At 59.2% G+C, this 20,545-nt stretch overlaps 3 protein-coding genes and 1 long non-coding RNA gene across 17 annotated transcripts; 1 reads left to right on the top strand and 3 right to left on the bottom strand.

The window, feature by feature from the left end:
• Nucleotides 1-81: 81 nt before the first annotated feature.
• Nucleotides 82-4,310, bottom strand: LOC123597012 (ceramide-1-phosphate transfer protein). 9 transcript variants are annotated; one of them, XM_045475246.1, is made up of 3 exons: nucleotides 4,171-4,310; nucleotides 2,008-2,142; nucleotides 82-1,754 (listed from the first exon to the last, which is right to left on the bottom strand). In XM_045475246.1, the coding sequence occupies exons 2-3, from the start codon at nucleotides 2,127-2,129 to the stop codon at nucleotides 1,232-1,234; spliced, it is 645 nt and encodes a 214-aa protein (XP_045331202.1). In that variant the 5' UTR covers nucleotides 2,130-2,142; nucleotides 4,171-4,310; the 3' UTR covers nucleotides 82-1,231. The 9 variants fall into 9 exon arrangements, with proteins under 9 accessions (XP_045331202.1, XP_045331200.1, XP_045331196.1 ...); XM_045475244.1 differs by having other exon boundaries at nucleotides 2,008-2,164; nucleotides 4,171-4,309; XM_045475240.1 differs by having other exon boundaries at nucleotides 2,008-2,164; nucleotides 4,234-4,298.
• A 76-nt stretch (nucleotides 4,311-4,386) lies between these two features.
• On the top strand, nucleotides 4,387-17,014 carry INTS11 (integrator complex subunit 11). 4 transcript variants are annotated; one of them, XM_045475220.1, is made up of 18 exons: nucleotides 4,470-4,574; nucleotides 5,670-5,883; nucleotides 7,439-7,536; nucleotides 8,076-8,149; nucleotides 9,398-9,626; nucleotides 12,881-12,979; nucleotides 13,063-13,097; nucleotides 13,345-13,483; nucleotides 13,978-14,042; nucleotides 14,336-14,525; nucleotides 14,862-14,945; nucleotides 15,342-15,431; nucleotides 15,538-15,700; nucleotides 15,872-15,979; nucleotides 16,067-16,128; nucleotides 16,201-16,343; nucleotides 16,422-16,551; nucleotides 16,679-17,014. In XM_045475220.1, the coding sequence occupies exons 2-18, from the start codon at nucleotides 5,682-5,684 to the stop codon at nucleotides 16,742-16,744; spliced, it is 1,977 nt and encodes a 658-aa protein (XP_045331176.1). In that variant the 5' UTR covers nucleotides 4,470-4,574; nucleotides 5,670-5,681; the 3' UTR covers nucleotides 16,745-17,014. The 4 variants fall into 4 exon arrangements, with proteins under 4 accessions (XP_045331174.1, XP_045331175.1, XP_045331177.1 ...); XM_045475218.1 differs by lacking the exon at nucleotides 5,670-5,883 and having other exon boundaries at nucleotides 4,387-4,574; XM_045475219.1 differs by lacking the exons at nucleotides 5,670-5,883; nucleotides 15,342-15,431 and having other exon boundaries at nucleotides 4,399-4,574.
• On the bottom strand, nucleotides 14,448-15,580 carry LOC123597015. Its single transcript, XR_006711918.1, has 2 exons — nucleotides 15,469-15,580; nucleotides 14,448-14,693 (listed from the first exon to the last, which is right to left on the bottom strand). It is a non-coding gene; the product is annotated as an uncharacterized LOC123597015 (long non-coding RNA).
• On the bottom strand, nucleotides 16,921-20,514 carry PUSL1 (pseudouridine synthase like 1). Of its 3 annotated transcripts, none has more exons than XM_045475234.1 (8): nucleotides 20,030-20,514; nucleotides 19,749-19,806; nucleotides 19,424-19,611; nucleotides 19,106-19,255; nucleotides 18,847-19,017; nucleotides 17,985-17,988; nucleotides 17,741-17,903; nucleotides 16,921-17,611 (listed from the first exon to the last, which is right to left on the bottom strand). In XM_045475234.1, the coding sequence occupies exons 1-8, from the start codon at nucleotides 20,338-20,340 to the stop codon at nucleotides 17,472-17,474; spliced, it is 1,185 nt and encodes a 394-aa protein (XP_045331190.1). In that variant the 5' UTR covers nucleotides 20,341-20,514; the 3' UTR covers nucleotides 16,921-17,471. The 3 variants fall into 3 exon arrangements, with proteins under 3 accessions (XP_045331190.1, XP_045331189.1, XP_045331191.1); XM_045475233.1 differs by having other exon boundaries at nucleotides 17,985-18,036; nucleotides 20,030-20,513; XM_045475235.1 differs by having other exon boundaries at nucleotides 17,985-18,036; nucleotides 19,980-20,145.
• Nucleotides 20,515-20,545: the final 31 nt, after the last annotated feature.

The following is a 20,545-nucleotide window of genomic DNA, read 5'->3' as shown; positions in this document are numbered from 1 at the left end:
AAGCCCCCACGGGGTCACGCCTCCCCTTCAGTAAGCTAGTGCTTGACGCAGCAAATAGCCCCCATCCTGGAGCGTACCACCTGCTCTGGAAGGGGAATTTATTGATGTTTGAAAATCCATCACCCGCATTACATTTTCCCAGGGTCTCTGCAAGTCCACACTTCCGCACATCTCCGTGTGGTGGATACAGTCCCCTCGGCATCGAGGGCCCTGAGCTCACAGTGGAGAGCCAGTAGGAGACGCTAGGCCCCCAAGTGTCTGGTGACGGCTGGCCTGTCAGCTGGGCAAAAGGGTCCAGGCTCTCTCCGTGTGCCATATCGTCCCGGGTCTCCTGAGCTCTGTAGGGACGGGGAGGACGGAATGCAGCATCTTGTTGGACGATGGGGAGGGAGAGGCCAGAACTGGACCAGCAGAGTCATGGGCTCTCTAGAGCTTTGGAGTTGTGCTGTGCAGACTCACAGGCAGCTGCCTGGGGGAGCACCTGAATGACAGGGTGGCTGCAGGGGGCAGCTGATAAGTGTGCGGAACTAGAGGCAGGGCAGGCCTCCGCTCGGGGCTTTGGCTCCTGCATGTTGCTGCTGAGGACATGTGGGACCCTGGCTAACAAGGAGGTGAGGGACAGGGAGAGAGCCTGTCCACTGCTGCCCAGGGGTTCCATCCCCGTCCTGGGGACAGCCAACCCCGTGTGGAGGGGCCCGGGCACCTGGACCTAGGCACTGCACCCAGGGCGTGACACCGAGATGGGCCAGGGACAGAGAAGCACCTGCCGGGTGAGTTTGCTGGCAAGCAGGAAGAAGTCTCTGCACTGTGGGGACCTGTGACTTCGCCCCATTTCGCACGCTTGGCTCACAGGCAGGGGGCAGCTTTTCAGGGTTTCGCATGAACACGGATACTGCCCTTACCCTCCCCGCCTTCGGCACTTTACCCATCCGGGCAAGGCCTGGTTGCACACGTATAACCTGGTTGAGGGTGAAGCCAAGGTGCCCTTGGGCAGAGCAAGACAACAAGGGGGAGCGATGGCCAGGGCTTGCCTTCTCTGTCACAGCCCCCGTGCTGCAGCCCAGAAGCTCGGCCCGAGTGGGCTATGCTGGGCCCGCAGCTCAGCTGGCAGGGGAGAGCGTATTTCCCATTCCTGGGGCACCCACAAATCTCCATGGTGGGCCTGATGGGTTCTGGCTGCCCCAGCCCAGCTCTGGAAAGGAGAAACATGCCCCACCTCACCCGCTGGCCCTCAGGGCAGGTTCAGCAGGGAATGCTCAGTGTAGAGTTTCTGGGAGACATCGTAGACACGCTCAATGAAGGGCAGGGCCTCGCCCAGCATTTCCACGGCCTGCTCTGGGGACCCCACGTTCATGGCCTCCAGGAAGACCTTGCGTGTGGGCAACGTACAGAAGGCCACGGTGACGGCCCGGCGGATGATCCAGGGGTGGTAGGCAGCCAGAGAGGCGTTGTAGGAGTCGGTGCAGAGCACGGCAGTACGCGCGTCCTCGGGGCTGGTGCGCAGACCTTCCAGGAAGAGCTGTAGCCAGCGCAGGGCGCGGTGCAGCCGGAGCACCGTCCGGCAGCCCGAGTCGGGGTGCTGGGAACGACGCTCGAGGTCCACCAGCCGGTTGCCCACCTCGTAGGCCATCATGGACTGCAGGCTGCTGTAGTGCTCCTGCTGCGGGCCACTGCACAGACGCTCCATGATCTGTAGCTTTGTGGTGACATCCTTAGAGATGAAGGAGAAGATGGCACCCAGGCTGTTCAGGAACCTGCTCGAGGGGAAGCAGGAGCTCAGCCCAGGGTGCAGGGGAGACTTCCCCCCACCTCCTGGGGTACATGTCCACGTGCCAGCAGGCGTGGTAAGGTTCGGTGCTGCCAGCCAGGTGGCGAACGAGAACGGCTGACCAGTTCCGGGCAGGCAGGAGCCTGGTGTGCACAGTGCATAGCATAGCATGCGGGAAGTGTGGCCAGAAAGGCCCCACCTTTGTGTGGGGGCCCACAGGGCAGTGCCCCCGAATGTACCTGACCAGCCCCCTCCAGCCAGCGAGGTAGTGATCCAGCAGCACCTCCTCCTTCTCGTTGAGACACTGCTTGAAACTGACTAAGACAACTTTCAGGTTGAAGTCCGACTCCAGGTCGCCCATTTTCCAACACACACTGAAACACACAGGGAGCCAGGCTGGCGGGGGGGGGGGGGGGGGTTGTGTCCCTGTGAGTCAGCTCGCTCCCTGAGTCATTACTTCAGGGTGGGGGGAGGGGCAGAAAGCAACAGCTGGGATCCCGCTGCCCCCCCACCCCCCCAAGAAGGCCCGGAGTGGGATCCATCCCCCGGCCAGGCCCCTTCTCCCCTGGAGCCTGCTTCACTTTGCTTGGGCCACAGGCTTGAACTCAGTGACCTGAAGCTGCCCTTTGCCCGGAACACGTGCCCACAGATGTCAGCGTGGCCCTGTCGTGTCACTTGGCTTGCACCATCGCTGTGCCGATCTCACCTGCAGCCTGTGTTCCTGCTCATTTCTTGCTTGTCTCTCACCAGAGCACCTGTTTTTGCCAGTTGCAGAAACACCTGCTGAGTCCCTGCCCAGAGCCAATTGCTCTCCCAGGCACTTGGACGCCCCATGAGACAAATAGCCCTGCCTATCAGGGCAACATTCTTGGGGAGGTTGTCAGACAGAAACAAAACCAGAAAATTCCAACACGGTGAGCAAAAAAAGATGAGTACTATGGAAAAAGAGACAGTTGAGTGAGGTGGAGGACCATGAAGGGTGGCCAGGTGGGCTGAGTCCTTCCTTGCTCACTGCTGCGTCCTGAAAGCCAGAGCAGAGGCTACAGAGTCAGCACTGCCGGACAGACAGACACCAATCTTTTCCTACTGGAACTGTACAGGTCCCACACGGAAAGGCAGCTGGGTCAAAGGTCCTTCTACACTCTGAAGACAGCCACAGGGAACCTTCCGGAAGTGCCCCAGGCCAGAGGTCTGCCCTAGATTCTGCTCACGTTAACGCAGTCACTCCATAAACATTCAAGTGCCCACATACTGAGTGGGTACCACTGGACGACCCAGCCTCTGCTGTCCTGGGCACCCAGGGTCAGCACTGCAGTTGGGCTTTGACGGTCCCTGGGGACTCAGCTGCACCTCACCATCCGGGATGAGCCCTCACCCCACTGGGCCTGGGGGTTCCCGGTCCCTAGTGCTGGAAGCCCTGCAGGGCTTCTCCGTGAGGGAGGGAGGGAGGCTGCCCAAGCTGTGGCAAGAACCCTAGCCAGGGCTAGGTGCCCTGGGTGCCCTTGCAGGTTCTATCTTCCACTCTGGGGGCAGGTAAGTCAATGTCTTAAGACTTGGTCCTTCATTTCTGGGGGAAATGGGCCAGCATGCCCTGCCCTGTCTGCCACCCAGGCTGCCAAGAGCATCTGTTGGGGTCTCGCGGCTGCTGAGGCTCTGGAGGCCCCATGGGTTGGGCCATGTGCTTGGCATTGGGCGGAGCCCCCAGAGATGAGCTCACCCTGTCTTCAGGTGTGGGGGACAGCTGTGCCTGGCCTCAGGAAAATGGTGCTCTGGAGACTTCCGGCACGCCCCTCCCCTCTCTCAGGGCCTGTCTTCTGTTCACTGAGCAGATGGTCTATGAAGCCTTCAGGGCTACGTTCCTGGCCACCAGACATCCTGTGGGCCTGGTCTTCCTGTCCAGAACCTGAGCCAGCAGCCAAGAGGATCTGCTGGGGACCCTTCAGAGCTTGGAAACAGGAAGGACATTGGCTGTGCAGCCGGGGCAGGCAGCCTGCCAGCTCTGAGGAGGTGATGCAGGGCATGGCCAAGGCTTCCCCAGGGTCAGCTCACTGCCCCAAGATCAAGTCTCGGCAGGAGAGCTGCCTGAGCACCGCAGCTCCATGGCTGACAGCAGGCTGAAGGTCCCCACAGGAGAAGGGGGCACTCACCCTGGCACCCCAGGCCCAGCCGGCAGGAGTGAGGCCCTGTTCAGGAAGCTTTCTAAGTCTCGTTCGGGAAGGGAGCTCCAGGTGGCGCCGGGCTCGGACCCGGGGCTCGGGCAGAGTGGGGCCCCAGTCCTAGGCGGGTCCAGCTCCAGCTGAGGCCCAAGGATTGAGCAAGAGCCCAGCGTCCAGGGAGGCGTGGAAGCCGAGTGTTCGGCCGCCCCCTCCCGCGTCTAGCCCCTTGGCGATGCCCAGGCCCACCTGTCCAGTTCGGTTGGTATCTGCTCCCCTGCCTCAGGCCCGAGCCCGCCGCCCTCCGCACACCTGCGCCGCCGTCGTTCACCTGCGCCGCCGCCACTGCCGCCGCCGCCGCCGCCCCGCCCCGCCCCGCCCCCGACCACCGCCCTGCCGTCCGGGATCGGTTGCCGCTTGCCCAATCCCGAGGCTCAACGCCTGGGCCGGCGTTTCCGGCGGGCTCACCGGAAGCTGGCGCCGTTGGGATCGCGCCTGCGCGGTGCGGCGTCGCGGGTTGTGGTGGCGCGCGGCGGAGGTCCTGGGTCCGGGATTTCGTCGTCGAAGTGGTCCCGCCGGCTCGGTGAGCGCAGAGGCGACGGGGCCTGGGAGCCCGCCCGACAGCATGCCCGAGATCAGGGTCACTCCCCTGGGTGAGTGAGGCGCGCTGGGCCGGCCTCGCGGTCGCGGGGCCGGGCGGGGGTGTGGGGACGAGCCGCGGGGGCGCAGAGGGCCGGCCGGGTTCCCAGAGGCCACAGCTGTCGTCCTCGGAGGCCTCGGGCCGGCTCCCGCTCCCGGCTCAGGCCCTGTGTGGAGAAGCTCGGAGGAGCACCGGAGGGACGGTTTTGGGGTCGGGTCCCGGCCCGCTGCGTCCCCAGCTTTCTTCACGGTGAAAAGCAGGCCTGAGCAGACTGTCTCTGCACCTTCTCCTGGGGCCTGCCCTCCGGACGCCGTCACCGTAGAGGCACAGGGTCTCCATCGCCGCTGCGCCAGCTTTTGTCCACATGGACTGATGCTTTAGGTCGCCTTTCCTCCCTGCCTCTGCTTCCTTCCGCCTCCTCCATCGTCTCGCACCCGTTACCTGCAGCTTCCCGTTTACCCAATACAGCCATTCACTCTCAGTTCAGCCCTTGTCTTACATGATCCCTGCGACGCTAAAAAGAAAAAAAAAAAAAAGCTTTGAATTTTGTAAAAGATATAAACGGACACTTTTAAAAGCCCAGACAGTGCAGAACACTGTGAAGGATGAAAGATCACTGGGAATCCAGAGTCCCAGAAACAACTGGGTTATCATTTTGGTGGCCAACCCTCTAGGTGTCTCTGGGCATCCTTCCAGCACTCCTGCTCTGCTGTTCCAGAACGTGCCTCCTACACTGGGCTGTGTGTGGGGAGCATTTTCCTGCACAGATGTTCCACGCAGCTGCATATCCTTTGTCATGGTGGAGCTCTTCCTCAGCACAGCCCGCCCAGTCCTTTGTGTGGACCCTGAGCTGTTGACAGTCACAATGAAGGCCCCTGCCCCTCGCCTGCCAGGTCAGAGTACACATCTCTTTGCTGCCATCCAGGTCACTCCTACAGACTCTGGCAGCTGTTGGCGCAGGGTCCCCTCTGGCTGCTGTGACCCACACTCTTCCCTGCCTTTGGCTCCCTTCCAGGGGCCTCTGCGGGACCCTGCTTCCAGCCTGCCCCTTCACGATTTGTCCCCCGTTCTCCTTGAACAGTTCTTTCTACTGCTTTTGTTACCCCAGATATGCACCTGGATGTGCTCCCAAGGCCGTAGCACCGTCAAAGCAGAACTATGTCTCTTGTTTTCCTTTGCCGGTTTGTACCTCATGGGCTCTCTGGTCAGATACGGAGAGTCCCAAAGGCTGTCCTACCACACAGCCTTTGCACAGCTGCCCCTCCCATCCTGGCTGTCCCTCTCCACACTACTCAGAAGTCATTTTGTGGAGGACTTACCTGGTATGGTTCTGGAAGTTTTTGGGTTCCCTTCCCTGCCTTAATCTTCTCCATGACGCACTCAGTGCGTCTTATCTATGTGGTTATCGTCTGCTTGCCCTAGAACATAAGCTTCTGCGGACATGGCGTCTCTTTTATTTTCTCCGGAGTCCTGCCTCTTTTTGTGTGCCGTCGACTGTTCCCCATCTTCCTGCCCAGTTCAGGCCTCAATCCTTGCTCCCCGGGATTGTTGTGGGTCCTGGTGGGAGCAGGTGGCCAGCGTCTCAGAGCTGAGCTCTGGAGTCCAGAAACCGTCCCTGGCCCTGTGCCTGTGAACTGATCCTATGACTTCTGTGATTTCACGTCCTCTGTAAAGAGAGGCAGCCCTCCCCTTTCCCCTGTCACAAATGTTTGGAGGGCCTCTGGGCACAGCTTTAGGGCTGAAGATGTAGCGGTGGGCAGACAGCTGAGACACTGCCATCGTCCTGCTGGGTCAGGAGCAGGCCTTTGAGAGACCTTCAGGCCAAGGCCTGTGGCTGAGCTCTTGGCTAGGATCGCCTACTATTGTCATGGGTGACTGAAGCTTCTCAAGGACCAGCCAGGGTCCTGCTCTGAGCCATGGCCTGGTCACCCTAGTGTGTGTGGTGTTAATGGAAGGTTCGCGTGGCTGGTAGAGGCAGGCTTGTAGGATCAGGATAGAAAGCAGGTCATTTGGTGACATCATGCAAGGGTATGTCCCTTTCTTCCTGGGCCTCCAGACCCCAGAGGAGATGACACATGGCCAGAAGAGATTGCTGGGATGTGTCCTGCTGGGGCTGGAGCAGCTGGTAGGACTTGAGGTCAAGAACATGGATAGGACTCGGGTTAATTCTGGACCGGGGAGGTCTTGAGGGGGTGCAGTGATGGGGCATCTGCACTGAGGCCACTGGAGCTGGTCATTGCTGGAAGCTGGGGCCCTGTCTCCCCATGGGCGGGCTAAAGCTACTGCACAGTGTCCCTCTGCAGTGGCACCGCCTGGAGGCGCTTGATGCCTTCTGGGAGTAGGCCCTGGGGGAGGGTCCCCACAGTTCAGATGACACCCCAGTTGAGGTTTCACGAGGGGTGGCGAGGCCTCGTGGAGCATCAGCTCGCCCCTATCAAGTGCCAGGACCACGGTCCAGCACCTGTTGCACATCCCCTGGCCTTTGACGGTTGAGGTCAGCGGCAGCAGGTAGGCTGCTCCCTCGAGAGGTGAGGGGCATTTTCTGTCTGACCGAGGTCGTAGTGGCAGGGCCTGAGGCTCGGAGGTGCGGTAGGGGAGGGCATGTGGGCTGGAACTCGCTTGGCCCTTTGTCCCTTCCCTGCACGTCTCCCCGGCCTGCGTGGAGGTGACAGTGCTTCTTGCCTCACCCTTTGTCCACACAGCAGCCGTGGGGATCTAGTCTCCCCGACCCACTGAGGGCTCTGCGAGGCCGGGGACCCAGAGCACCCACCGGAGGCCTGAGGCAGGCGGCTGGGGCCAGCACTTGCAACAGCAGGGAAACGGACATGGGGGAAGCGGGAAGAGGGTGGCAGCACCTCATCCCACCTTCCTGTTCAGGAGCTGGCCAGGATGTGGGCCGAAGCTGCATCCTGGTCTCCATCGGGGGCAAGAATGTCATGCTGGACTGCGGAATGCACATGGGCTTCAATGACGACGTGAGTTCTGAGGGAAGGTGGCGGTCCCTGGAGGGACCTCACGCTACCTGTTCCTTGTTGCTGTTCTCAGTAGGATCCCAGGCTTTAGAGCCTCAGGCTCTGACCCATAGAGTAGGGACAGTTCGGGCAAGTGGGCAGTGGTAGGAGGCAGGTGGGTCTGGGGTCACTGCCTTCCCTGGCAGCCCCGGGCCCCACCGCTTGACAGATGGGGTACCCTGCGTGGAAGCGTTGATCTGTACCAGAGCAGGGGCTCGCCGGCTCCTGCAGGGTCATGTGGGGCAGCTCAGTGCTTCCCAGGCAGGGCTTCTGGCTTGGCTACTGGTTCTGGCGGTTTGACCCCTCCCTGGGTTTTCAGAGGCTGTGAACAGTCGATGGTCCTGGTGTGGCCTGCCAGGGGGGCGGTATTAGTGCCCAGGCTCAAGCCTGTGCCTTTATTCCCCACTCCTGGGAGTCGCTCCCTGGAGTGCTGGCTGCCCGCCACTTCCATCACCTGCAGACCCAGGGCAGCTGCGTTCTGACCCTTTTTCTTGGCTTCTCAGAGGCGCTTCCCTGATTTCTCCTACATCACCCGCAATGGCCGGCTGACCGACTTCCTGGACTGTGTGATCATCAGGTGAGTGCCCATTGGCTGCTGGTCATAGTGTGATGTCGGCTCACATCTAACCCCACTTCGGGGGCCCTGGTGGGCCCAGGAGAGCCCCCCAGGGCCCGTGGAGGCTGCAGGCTGTGGGGTGTTGCGGGCCCAGGTTCTGTTCCAGGTTGCCTATGTGACTCACCCCCAGGGCTGGCCCTCTCCACCTCTGAACAGTGGTCCTGGAGGCTGTGTCTGCCTGAGCTTGTAGGTGTTCATGGTTCCCCCTTGACAGGCTTTGATCAGCCCTGTGGAGGCAAGGGGCGCTCTGTGCTGTGGGTGCCATTGGCTCTGCCCCTGAGTGTCATGGATGAGAGCCCCAGGTGCCCCAAGAAGATGAGGTTGTGTTAGGGCAATAGGCCCGTGGCAGGGAGGCCACTGCCCCCAATGCAAAGATGGCACATTTCACCTTGAACCCCTGGGCTGCTTCTCAGACTTCCTCACTCAGCCTCTCAACAGCATTTGGCAGCGGTGACTACACCCTCCCTGCTCGTCCTCAGTCCTCAGACCTTCCCATACATCCTCATCCACCCTGCCCCTGACCTCTAGTCTCGTGGTCCGGCTCTTCTCTGGTGACGGTTGAACTCCCCAGCCTGGCTCAATGGAGCTCCTGCTTTCCTCCTCTTCCTCACACTCCACCCAGACAGCCCACAGTTTGTGGGTCCAGCCCTTTTCCTGACCCTCAACTTTGCCATGTGGCCAGATGACCAGAGCAGCCTCCTGCTGGTCTTCTGCCCACACACCTTGCGAGCCAGGGACCTGGTGGCCCAAGGCGGCCTCGTCCTCAGCTGCTGTGAGGCTCCTGTGGACTCAGTCCCTTCTTGGACATGGGCTTGAGGCAGCGGTTTGCTCCGTTTGTGGACCCACAGCACTCTGTTCCCTCTGCCCCAGTGCCTTCCTGGCCTGGCTCACATGCCATGGGGTCTTTCCATCCATCCGCCGGAGAGGGCAGCTCTCCTGATGCCCTGTCCCGTTCTCAGCTACTTTCTGTTTGACCGTAGAAAACGTACACCTCTGATGCAAGCATTCCCTCTTTAATGCTCACTGCTTTACCAGACACTTAGATTGTAGGTTCTAGGGAGGTAGCAGTTTTCATCTGTTTTGCTGCCTCCTCACTCTGCAGTACTTAGGATGGCATCTGACACACGGTGGGGCCCTGGTGTGGAGGGGCTGTGGGGCGGGCTTGCTCGGGGAGCAGTGGCCCTGGGCTGATCTATGTTGCACCCTCAGCCACTTCCACCTGGACCACTGTGGGGCACTCCCCTACTTCAGCGAGATGGTGGGCTACGACGGGCCCATCTACATGACCCACCCCACCCAGGCCATCTGCCCCATCCTGCTGGAGGACTACCGCAAGATTGCTGTGGACAAGAAGGGCGAGGCCAACTTCTTTACCTCGCAGATGATCAAAGACTGTATGAAAAAGGTGGTAGCTGTCCACCTCCACCAGACGGTCCAGGTCAGGGTCCTAACAGACCCCCTCCCACTCTCTGTCTGATACTGCGGGGCCACTAGGAGGCAGCAGTGGGCAAGCATGTAGGGACTCAGCCCAGATTCAGGGTGGGAGGGGGCGCTCGAGTGCCCATCAAGTGCACAGAGCTTCTGCTGCTCACCCAGCCGTGCGTCTGAACACATGTAAGAAGGTGGAGAGCGGACAGTGAGATGGGCAAGCCCTGGAGGGCACCCAGTACTAGCTGTGGAGTTTGGGCTTTGTCTCGGTAAGTGTCATATGTGGGTCACGGAGGAAGGTTAAGGTTTTAAGCAGGCAAATGCAATCAAATTGGGTAAAACTTAGCACAAGGATTGTAGATTTGTCTGTTTCTCCTTAGAGTCAGTGGGTTTCGCTTGTTATTGGATGCCTATATATTTCGGGTTGTTTTATCCTTCTGGTTGAACCTCTCGTCAATGCAAGTATGTGTATTTATCTTTAATAACGCTTCTTACCTTAAAGTCTGTGTTTCTGGTAACATTACACCATCCCTGCCTTTCCCACCTTTGGTTACTGTTTGCATGGCATGGCTTTTTCCACTGCTTTATTTTCAACTTTACTACAACACGTTTCAGATGTTTTTTTAATTTGTTTTTATTTTTTAAGTCTGTTTATTTTGAGAAAGAGAAAGACAGCGCGCATGTGTGTGTGGGGAGGGGCAGAGAGAGAGAGAGAGAGAGAGAGAATCTCAAGCGGGCTGTGTGCCGGCAGCATAGAGCCCAATGTCATGAACTGTGAGATCATGACCTGAGCCGAAATCAAGGGTCAGACACTTAACCGACTGTGCCATGCAGGCGCCCCTGCGTCATGTTTTAAATGTAGCTCTTTTAAGTGGCATGTAATTTGTTTTTGTTTTTGTTTGTGTATGAAAATTTCCTACTGTCATGTGTTCACCATCAAATTCAGGATCTTGGTCTTTCCATTTTGCCTTTGTATAAGGCCAAAGGAGAGACATGGGCTACTTTGACAAAACCTTCAAGCAAACTCCAGGAGTGTCACTGACAGCGTGACCTTTGTGACCAAATCCAGCAACCAGAACTTCATAATTTTCCTCAATAAAATTCAAAGAGCCATCATTGGGTACAAAGGCTGAGATTTCTTTTGTCGTTCTTGATCAGCTGGACCCTGATACACTTCCTGATGGCAGAATTTGGCTGTCTGGTTTCAACCCCTACTTTTTCCGGCACATTCCCTGTGCATGGGAAGCGCCTCCACAAGGGTTGGCCTTCAGGCCCCATGGGCCTCCTTGTCCTGTTGGCTTTGCCGCTTCTGGTCTGTGGCTGGGGAGCATCCTGGGAGTGTGAGGACTGACACTAGCCTGTCCTGCCGGCACCGTGGGCCTGAGCAAAAGAGGTGTTGGTTTCTTTCTTTCTTTTTCTTTCTTTCTTCCCTTTTTTTTTTTTTTCTTTTTAAAAAATCTAGCTTGATAACCTGTCCAGATGGAGCGTTTGGACTCCACATTTAATAACTTTGAGCTTAGCTCTACCTTCTTACCATTTGCTTCCTATTTGACTTGTCTGTTCTATGTTTCTTCTTTCCGTCATTGCCTTTTTCGGATTAATTTTTTAAAATTTCTGCTTCTCTTTTATTTGGTTAGTAACTTCATGCTCTTCTCATTCTCGTAGTGGTAGAGGCTACAAAACGCATTTGTGACGACGCTCTAAGGTACTTGGAGCTTTCGCCTCTATGTATTGGAAAGCTCTTAGAATGTCGTAAATCTGCTTGTCCCTTCCCTGACTTAGGCTGTCGTTCGCCTTGACTTTGATTTGCTCAGTACACGGGAAACTCAGCAGGACTTCTTGACTAATTCCGACAAAGTCTTCTCTGTGTTTACCCTCTCTACTTCTTGTGTTGTTCACTTTCTAATTTGTCTTCCTGCTAGAGAACACCAGTGTGGATCGGTGGGTAATGAATTCTATTTATTTATTCTTATTTTTGTTTTTATTTAAAAAAATTTTTTAGAGGTCGCGGGGGAGAGAGAGAAAGAGAAAGAAAGAAAGAGAAAGAGAAAGAGAGTCTTAAGCAGGCTCCATGCTCAGCGCAGAGCCCAACATGGGGCTCAGTCCCACGACCTGGGATCATGACCTGAGCCGAAATCAAGAGTTGGATGCTCAGCTAACTGAGCCCCCAGGCGCCCCCACGAATCTCTTTTATTTGCTTGCAGATGGGTCTGCTTCACCCTCATTCCCGAAGGACTTTTTTCATTACGTGTGGAATTCTAGTTTGGCTGTCATTTTTTTCTTGGTACTTTGGAGGTGTCTTTCTATTCACTGTTTGGAAGAGCATCTTTAATCTTAGACTGCTTGTAGGGCTGTGTTCTTCTCTTTGGATTTTGGGGGGTGGATTTTTGGATGCTACGATGGGCCTGAATGTTGTTCTGTTCTCATCGAATCTGCCCAGGTGTGAAGCCTCTTGGATCTATGACCTGATGTCTTTCATCGGGTGCTTCTAGTGTTACTCCTGCCTGTTGCTCTCCTCCAGCCCAGGGCTCCAGATGGCAGAATGTTAGGCCTCTCACTTCAGACCTTCCCTGACGCTTTTGTCTTTCTGTGCTTCGTGCTAGGTAGTCTTTTCTATATATTTTAGTGCATTAGTACTCTGATTGTATGCAATGTGCTGTTAAATTCATACATTGAGTTCTTTGAGTTATTACGATTTTCGGTTTAGATTTCCACTTTTTAAAATGATTTCTAGGGGTGCGTGGGTGGCTCAGTTGTTTGAGCATCTGACTTCAGCTCAGGTCGTGATCTCATGGTCTGTGGGTTCAAGCCCCTTGTTGGGCTCTATGCTGTCAGCATGGAGCCTGCTTCAGATCCTCTGTCCCCCTCTCTCTTTGCCCCTCCCCTGCTTGTTCTCCCTTCAAAAATAAACATTAAAAAACAAAAAGATTTCTAGTTTTTTGGTCAACATCCTGGGTCCTTTTTATGTCTCTGAATGTATTAGTCACAGCCCTCTTAAAGTCCATGTCTGAAAACTCTAGGAGCTCTGAGTCTGCTTCTCTAGACTGTTGTTTTGCTTTCTGTGGTGGTGTCTCGTCTCTTACGTCTGGTTGCTCTTGGTTGAGAACTGGACGTTGTGTGTGAGAAACAGGAAATGATGAAACGTGATGAGAACCATGTTCCCTTCTGCCCTCTGCCTCCCCAGTGTCCACCTCCCTGGCCCCCTTGCCATCGTCTTCAACCCAGCATAGCCTGCAGACCTGAGTTGAGGCCTCTTCTCTGTAGGTGGATGATGAGCTCGAAATCAAGGCCTACTATGCGGGCCACGTGCTGGGGGCAGCCATGTTCCAGATTAAAGTGGGCTCAGAGTCTGTGGTCTACACGGTCAGTGGAAGCACCTGGGGCACAGGAGGGACTGCCTGGCCAGGGAGAGGAGGCACCTGCCTTATTGCCACATTCTTTGCCAGGGTGATTATAATATGACCCCGGACCGGCATTTGGGGTGAGTAGGCTATGTGTTTGTTTCTTCCTGTGTGGACCCCCTAGGAGTGCAGCGATGCTCAGGGGTGTGCTGGGTGCCTTCAGCGTCCACTATGTGTCCTCTGTGCGTGGCAGAGTCTCTTCCTCCTGCTTGTCAGAGGGTCAAGGGAGGCTATGGCTGGGGTCCGTTTTGTTGCTCCTAAGCCTTGAAGCCTAGCCTTGCAGCCATGTGGATTGTCTACCTTGGCCCACGCCCACCTCTGTCATAGAGCTGCCTGGATTGACAAATGCCGCCCCAACCTGCTCATCACAGAGTCTACATATGCCACGACCATCCGGGACTCCAAGCGCTGCCGGGAGCGAGACTTCCTGAAGAAGGTCCACGAGGCTGTGGAGCGTGGCGGGAAGGTAGCTGGTGCCCATCCCGACCGTGCTACGCGGTCCTTCGCCACCTCCGGCACGTCAGGGGACGGGTGCCATGTGTTCTGGGCATGCAGGGACGAATGTGTTCTCAGCATTAGGAAGAAAAACTTCCCTGAAGACCACGGGGGTTCTTATTCATCCCTTATCTCAGATCCCAGCCCAGGGCTGGCCAGAGCATCCACGCAGTCAGTTTTGGATGTATTGTGGCTGGGAGCAGGACTTGAGGGCAGAGCGTGGGGGCCTTACCTGTGGCCTGCAAAGGGCCTCTGACTCTCGGGGATACCTGGCCATGCCCTCTCAGTGGATGCAGGCCCTGGCCATCAGAGCTGCCAGCAGGGTCAGTGTTTATAGTAGCCGCTTCCTGAGAAGGCAGCCACAGGGAACCACCGCCTGCCCACTGTGATCAGAGGTGGCTTTAACTTGGGTGGGCAGCATGGCCAGGGGTTCCTGCCTGAGCCAGCCTTGCCCTTCCCCTGCAGGTGTTGATCCCTGTGTTTGCGCTGGGCCGCGCTCAGGAGCTCTGCATCCTGCTGGAGACCTTCTGGTAGGTGGTAACCAGTTGGTTTCTGGGAGCCCTGGCTGGAGTGGGTGCCAGCGGCATGTCTGTGTCCAGCTCTAGGCAGAGTATAGTCAGGGTACCTGACGTCTGTTGGGGCGCCTGCCTGTACCGGGCCCCCCAGTCACGTGCCTACGTCCCCTCTGTGGGACCTGGATGTATAGGAGGGAGCGGGCAGGGGGTGATTCCTTCACGGATGCAGCCTGGGCTGGGGTGTGAGGGGAACGCGGGCTGGCCCTGCCCCGGCAGCTCCTCCACCGTGGCCCTGGCGCGGTCTGCAGGGAGCGCATGAACCTGAAGGCCCCCATCTACTTTTCCACGGGCCTCACGGAGAAGGCCAACCACTACTACAAGCTCTTCATAACCTGGACCAACCAGAAGATCCGGAAGACCTTTGTCCAGAGGAACATGTTTGAGTTTAAGCACATCAAGGCTTTCGACCGAGCATTTGCTGACAACCCGGGTCCGATGGTGAGGCCCTGGCCAGGAGGGGGTGGGGATGGTGTCCTGTGCCCCTGGTAGCCAAGTTGGGCCGAGGCAGCCAGCGTTGGCTGTCTACATGTGTGCGCCTTCTCCGTGTCTGGGACGTGTGAGTGGTCCCTGCCTGCAGGTGTCCCTCAGGGAGTGGGATGCACTGTGCTGAGGGAAAGATGGGGGGGTGGTCAGAAGATGGGGCCGGGGGCGGGTGCAGGGTCAAAAGACTCTGAGGGCAGAGGAGGGGCTGGACTCGTGGCCAGTGCTGGTTCTTTGGCAGGTGGGTGTCCACTGCCCTGACTGTGCCCTGACCGTCCCCTGCCTGCCCTGCAGGTTGTTTTTGCCACACCAGGCATGCTGCATGCTGGCCAGTCCCTGCAGATCTTCCGGAAGTGGGCAGGGAATGAGAAGAACATGGTGAGGGATCTGGGCTCCAGGCGTAGCTCCCAGGAGGGCCTATGAGGTTGGGCAGAGGTGGGGGAGCAGGGGCTCTGCCCGGCTCGGGGACACTGCTGTTGTCAGGACGGGGCTCAGAATCCCAGGGCCCTGTGTCTGACCCAGGCAGCTCCCACCCTTGCTGCGTGTCGGCCTCTCTGCGTCGGGCAGTAAAGCCTTCTGGCTTCCCTAGCTGACGTGCTACTCAGGCCTGGGATGGGGAACTGCTGGCAAGGGGAAGGGGCCATCAAAGGTTCAGGTTCAGACAGGCAGCAGGGGTGGGGTGGAGAGACAGAGAGGAAGCCCGAGGCAGGGATGGGGGGAGGGGTGGTGTCATCTGCAGGGTGGCTGCCGGCTCCACGCCTCACTGCCCCACAGGTCATCATGCCTGGCTACTGCGTGCAGGGAACCGTGGGCCATAAGATCCTCAGTGGGCAGCGCAAGCTGGAGATGGAGGGGCGGCAGGTGGTGAGTCCCCACTTCCTGATAGCTCCGCGGGCCCCACCTTGGCTCGCTTGGGAGCCCTCTGAGCCTTTGCTTGTGGTAAGGGCCTGTGTGCACTGCGATTCTGCAGCTGGAGGTCAAGATGCAGGTGGAGTACATGTCCTTCAGTGCCCATGCCGACGCCAAGGGTATCATGCAGCTGGTGGGCCAGGCGGAGCCCGAGAGCGTGCTGCTGGTGCATGGGGAGGCCAAGAAGATGGAGTTCCTGAAGCAGAAGATTGAGCAGGAGTTCCGTAGGTGGGGGGTGGGGGGGGGGGGTGTGTGGGAAGGGCTCGGGGGGGCACAGGGGGGTGTGGGCTGCCACGGGATGTGGGAGGAATGGGGGGCGCGGGCTGCCCGTGGGGCCAGCATGGGCAGAGCCAGCTGATCCTGACAGGCTTTCTGCCCCTCCCCCTCCGGCCCAGGGGTCAGCTGCTACATGCCAGCCAATGGTGAGACGGTGACACTGCCCACAAGCCCCAGCATCCCCGTAGGCATCTCGCTGGGGCTGCTGAAGCGGGAGATGGCACAGGGTACGCAGGGCAGGGCAGGGCAGGGCAGGGGAGCGGCTCAGCGGGTGGACCCAATGGCAGCTCCAGTCCTCACCCCTTTCTCCACAGGGCTTCTCCCTGATGCCAAAAAGCCCCGGCTCCTGCATGGCACTCTGATCATGAAAGACAGTGTGAGTGCGCGTGGGTGGGGGCACGGCGGGGGCGGGGCGCTCCATGCCCCCTGACCTGCCCCTGTCCCGCAGAACTTCCGGCTAGTGTCCTCAGAGCAGGCCCTCAAGGAGCTGGGTCTCGCCGAGCACCAGCTGCGCTTCACCTGCCGAGTCCATCTGCACGACCCTCGCAAGGAGCAGGAGACGGCCATGCGTGTCTACAGCCACCTGAAGAGGTGGGTACCCAACCCTTTCCGGCCCCGGGGCGGGTAAGAAGAGGGGTACGAGGCGGGTCTCACAGCGTTTCCCCACAGCGTCCTCAAGGAGCACTGCGTGCAGCACCTTCCCGACGGGTCCGTGACCGTGGAGTCCATCCTTATCCAAGCCGCGGCCCACTCTGAGGACCCAGGCACCAAGGTGCTGTTGGTCTCTTGGACCTACCAGGTGAGTGGCCTCCAGGGCCCTGTACCCGGCAGGTCAGGATAGGCGGGGTTACCCCATCACCTTGCTCTGCCCAGGTATGGTGGTCAGGGAAGGTGAGATGACTGCCCCCTCTTGCATCTGGCTACAGGATGAAGAGCTGGGAAGTCACCTCACGTCACTGCTCAAGAAGGGCCTACCCCAGGCCGCCAGCTGATCACCAGCCAGAGGGCCCTAGGCTTCCCTCTAGAGCCATGTCTGTGCCTCAGGTCTTCCCTGTGTCCCTGGATGTGGAGCCCACGGCTGGTCACAGCACTTGTCTGTGAGGACACAACCAGCGTTATGTGCCTACGTGATTGGCCAGTTCTCGCTGAGGAAAGAAATAGGCCTGGGGACTTCATCACCCTTTATTTCTATTCCTGAGCCCCCAAGAGATGGGTGGTTGCTCCTGAGGTATTTTGTCCAGTAAAAAGAGAACCAAAGACCACATGGGTGTTCCCTTCTTGATGCCCAGACCTTTTTCCTGCAGTCTACCCAGAGCAGCCCACCTGGGGCAGACCGGGGTACCCAGGAAGGTGGGGACTTCTGGAAGGTACGGGCCAGTGGGAGGCAGGAAGCCTGCTGTGGCTCCGGATGGCCAAGTGCTGGTCCCTGCTGCTCCATGGCATGCAGAGCTGGGCAGGGTCCAGTGGCAGGGCCTAGTATGTCACAGCTGCCCTGATCTCAGCCGGGCATCTGGGGATTATCTGTGCCTCCCATGTGGTGAATCCTGCAGGGCACAGGAGGTTTTCTACAGGGGCTGGGCCTGTCCAGGCCACAGCTTCCTCTGGGCTGCAGAGCCTCTGCCTGTCAAGGCCCTCCCCGCTCCCTAAGGCGAGCCCCCTCAGCCTCCCTCCCTACTGGGAACTTGATCACAGGGGCCGGGTCAGGAGTATGGCTTGGGTCTAAGGGCCCAGGGGAAGGAGACCCCTCACTCCAGGCTGCCTGCTTTTGGGAGCAGCCGGAGACTTTTTGTCCAACCTGGTTGGGGCTTCCTTGCCTCCAGGGCCCTGGCTTTCCTGCTGAACACAGGCTGGATTCCCACCTGTTAGGACAGAGGAGGGCTGCAGCTGTGCTGCTACCAGGAGCCCCTCCTCCCATCAAGCACCCCACCTTGGGAGGGGCTCAGTCATTGGGATGCATGCAGGGACTTTTCCAGGCTGTCTACCCTTACCGAGACTCCCGTACTGCACTGACTTGAGGAATAAGCCGTGGGCCGGGGCCACACGTGTCTGGTGTCTGCCGAGGGGGTCCCGGCTTTCCAAAATCACCTTCACCTGAGCGGGCATCAGAGCTCCCAGCCCCACAGCCACCAGCACAGCTGTCATTCTCCGAACCTGCAATCCGAGGCCAAGACTGCCATAGTGACCCAGCTCCTCGGGTCCGCCCCCATCCCTGGAGGCCCAGGCAAAACCCACCTGTCTGTACAGAAAGGACTGGCTCTCAAACTCCAGGTTCCAGAACTGCAACCTAGAGATAGAGGTACCTGTGACACCTGGGCCAGGACAACCCCCAGTCTGCACTGTGGCCCCAGAGGAGGGGGGCAGGGGGAGGGAGCTAGGAAAGACTGGTTTCCACTCCCTCTTCCACCCTAGGGGCTTCCATTGGCCACCCTGCCCTCAAGTGAAGCTGCTGGGAGAGACCTTGTGAACGGGAGGGGCTGCAGAGCCTTCTGAGAGGCCTAGGCAGTGGGGACAGGGCTCTCAGGTGGAGGTGCTGCTGAGGCACGGGTCCTAGGGCAGCTCTGGGGCAGGGAGGTGAGCGTGACCAACTCCTCTACCAGAGACCCAAGGCCCAGGGTAGGGGTTCTTCAGCTGATCATGCAGAAGTTCCTCCTCCCTTCGGTGCAGGCTCAGACTGAGAAGGTTTGGGAAGCCAACAGCTGACATCTGGCCAGAGGCCCCAGGAACAGTGGAACCAACCGCCTGCCAGGTAGCGCTGGGACCACTGGCCTGGTGCTTCTCTTCCAGCGAAGTGTTTTCAGCAGCTGCCAAGATCCATCTACTAGTCCATGAGCCGTGGCTGGACAGGGCTGGGAGCCCTTGGAGAAAGCCTTCTCCGTTCCCAGTGTGGCAGGACCCCAGCCCAGGGCGGGGAGGGCACAGCTGTAGGTTCATGGTTGTTGGGGCCATGCCACTTAGCTGACTAGCATCTCCCCTGTGAGGTTGCTGATGGGCACCCAACTCCAGCTGTGTCCTGCACCACCCTCACCAAGGAAGGTGCTAAATCTAAATCTAGCTCCCCCAGCCTCTGGCCAGTGTGCAAGGTGCCTTTCATTACCTGTTCTCCTGGGGGAGGACAAAGGGGCTGCCTAGGTCAGGGGACACGGAAGCTCGGCGCAATGTGCGCACTGAGCTCGTGGCTGGGCTGCCAGCTGACTGGAAGGCACTGAAGTCATGTGTCCCTAGAAGGTGCTGGGCAGCCTCCTGCATGGCATCTACATCCAAGCAGCTGCAGGGAGACAGGTGAGTGGTCAGGAGGGAGTAGCCAGCCAGGTGTGCCTGGCAACCCTCTCCTGCTCCCTCACATCCACGCTCACCCTGCCCGTAGTGCCCAGCATCGGTTTCGTTCAAACACAGACAGCTGATCGGGCCGGTGGCAGCCGGTGGCCAGGCGGTACAGGTAGGTCCTGGATGTGGCAGCATGGCGGGCATGGAAGTCAATGGGTACTCGGAAGGCCTGCAGTACCCTGTGGGAGCACGATCAGGCATACCACAATGACCCCTGTGCACCCACGGACCCAAGTGACCCCTTGGTATCTCCATCATTCCCAAGTTCTGTGCAGACACCAAGTCCTTCCTGACTCGTGGTCTCCACCCACAGTGGACCAGTTTGGAGACAGCAGACAGGTGCTCACCGGATGGCCGGGTGCCTCAGGTGGGCATTGAGAGCTTCAGCCAGGACCTCGGGGGAGAAGGGGGGCTGGCCTGAGCGGCGCTGGACGTCTAGGTGAGCCGCGTTGCTCAGCGCGTGGACTCCAGCATCCGTGCGGCTGGAGATGGTGAACTTGACCGGCACCACCGAATTCAGCCTCTTTGCAGCCTCCTGCGAGGACAGAGCCGCCTGGGGCGGGGTGGGCAGCGCAGGGCGAAGGCCGGAGCCCAGAGACCCCGGGGGCTCCCATCTGCCCATTCCCCGGGTCTCCCTCTTTCCATTCTGAGGGGGTGGCCGGCGGAGCTCACCTCCAGGTAGTTCTGGACCCCGATGGCGCGCTGGGAGCCCCTGATGGCCGCGACCCCGCTGCGGGCAGAGGCGGGCTCAGGTTAGCTGACGGAGGCCCGCCCCGCACAAGCCCGTTTCCTTCCCAGGCGTCGAGTCCTAAATTAGCTCCCCCGCCACCTCCCCGGCCCCACCTAGGATGCCGGGATACACTTGGGGGCCGCGGGCATGGATGGGAGGTCCTGAAGACGTACTTGAACTCCGTGCCCAAGTACTGGAAGTACACGAGGTAGCGCGCCCTCACCGAGCCTGCGGCAGGGCCCATGGCTGGAGTCGGCAGAGCCAGGACCGGTCGAGAAGGGCCAGGCTGAGCAGATCCGCGTGTGTGCCCTGCGCGCGCGCACGGAAGCAGCCTGGCCACGCCCCCCGGCTGCGCCTGCGCCTTAGCTTTCCTCCCTGCAAGGCACTCGCTCGCCCCAAGGCCGCCGCTGGCCAGAGCAGGGGAGGGGCCGGACTTAGGGAGCGGGTGCAAACTGCCAGCGGGCTGAGGAGCGCGTGGATCGGATTCGGACCGTGGCACCAGGGAGGGGCTCCCGCGGACGGGCGCTCTTTCATCCGTCCTCTCGCCCGCTCACCCACTTCCCACCGTCCTGGAGTGCGTCCGTGCCCACGATCCGTGCAAGCGGTTTTCGCAAACGCCCCGACTTGCGTAACGGCCGCCTCGCTGGAGCGGGCAGTCCCGCGCCCTCCCCGCCCCTCGCGGACCGGCGACTGTCGCTGGGCCCGACCCTCTTCCCAGCCCGCGGTGGCCTGGGAACGG

The sequence above is a fragment of the Leopardus geoffroyi genome, chromosome C1 (genome assembly GCF_018350155.1).
Source record: "Leopardus geoffroyi isolate Oge1 chromosome C1, O.geoffroyi_Oge1_pat1.0, whole genome shotgun sequence".
Lineage (NCBI taxonomy): Eukaryota > Metazoa > Chordata > Mammalia > Carnivora > Felidae > Leopardus > Leopardus geoffroyi.
Note: the sequence above shows the minus strand (reverse complement) of the source record. Positions and strands in the feature narration are given on the sequence as shown.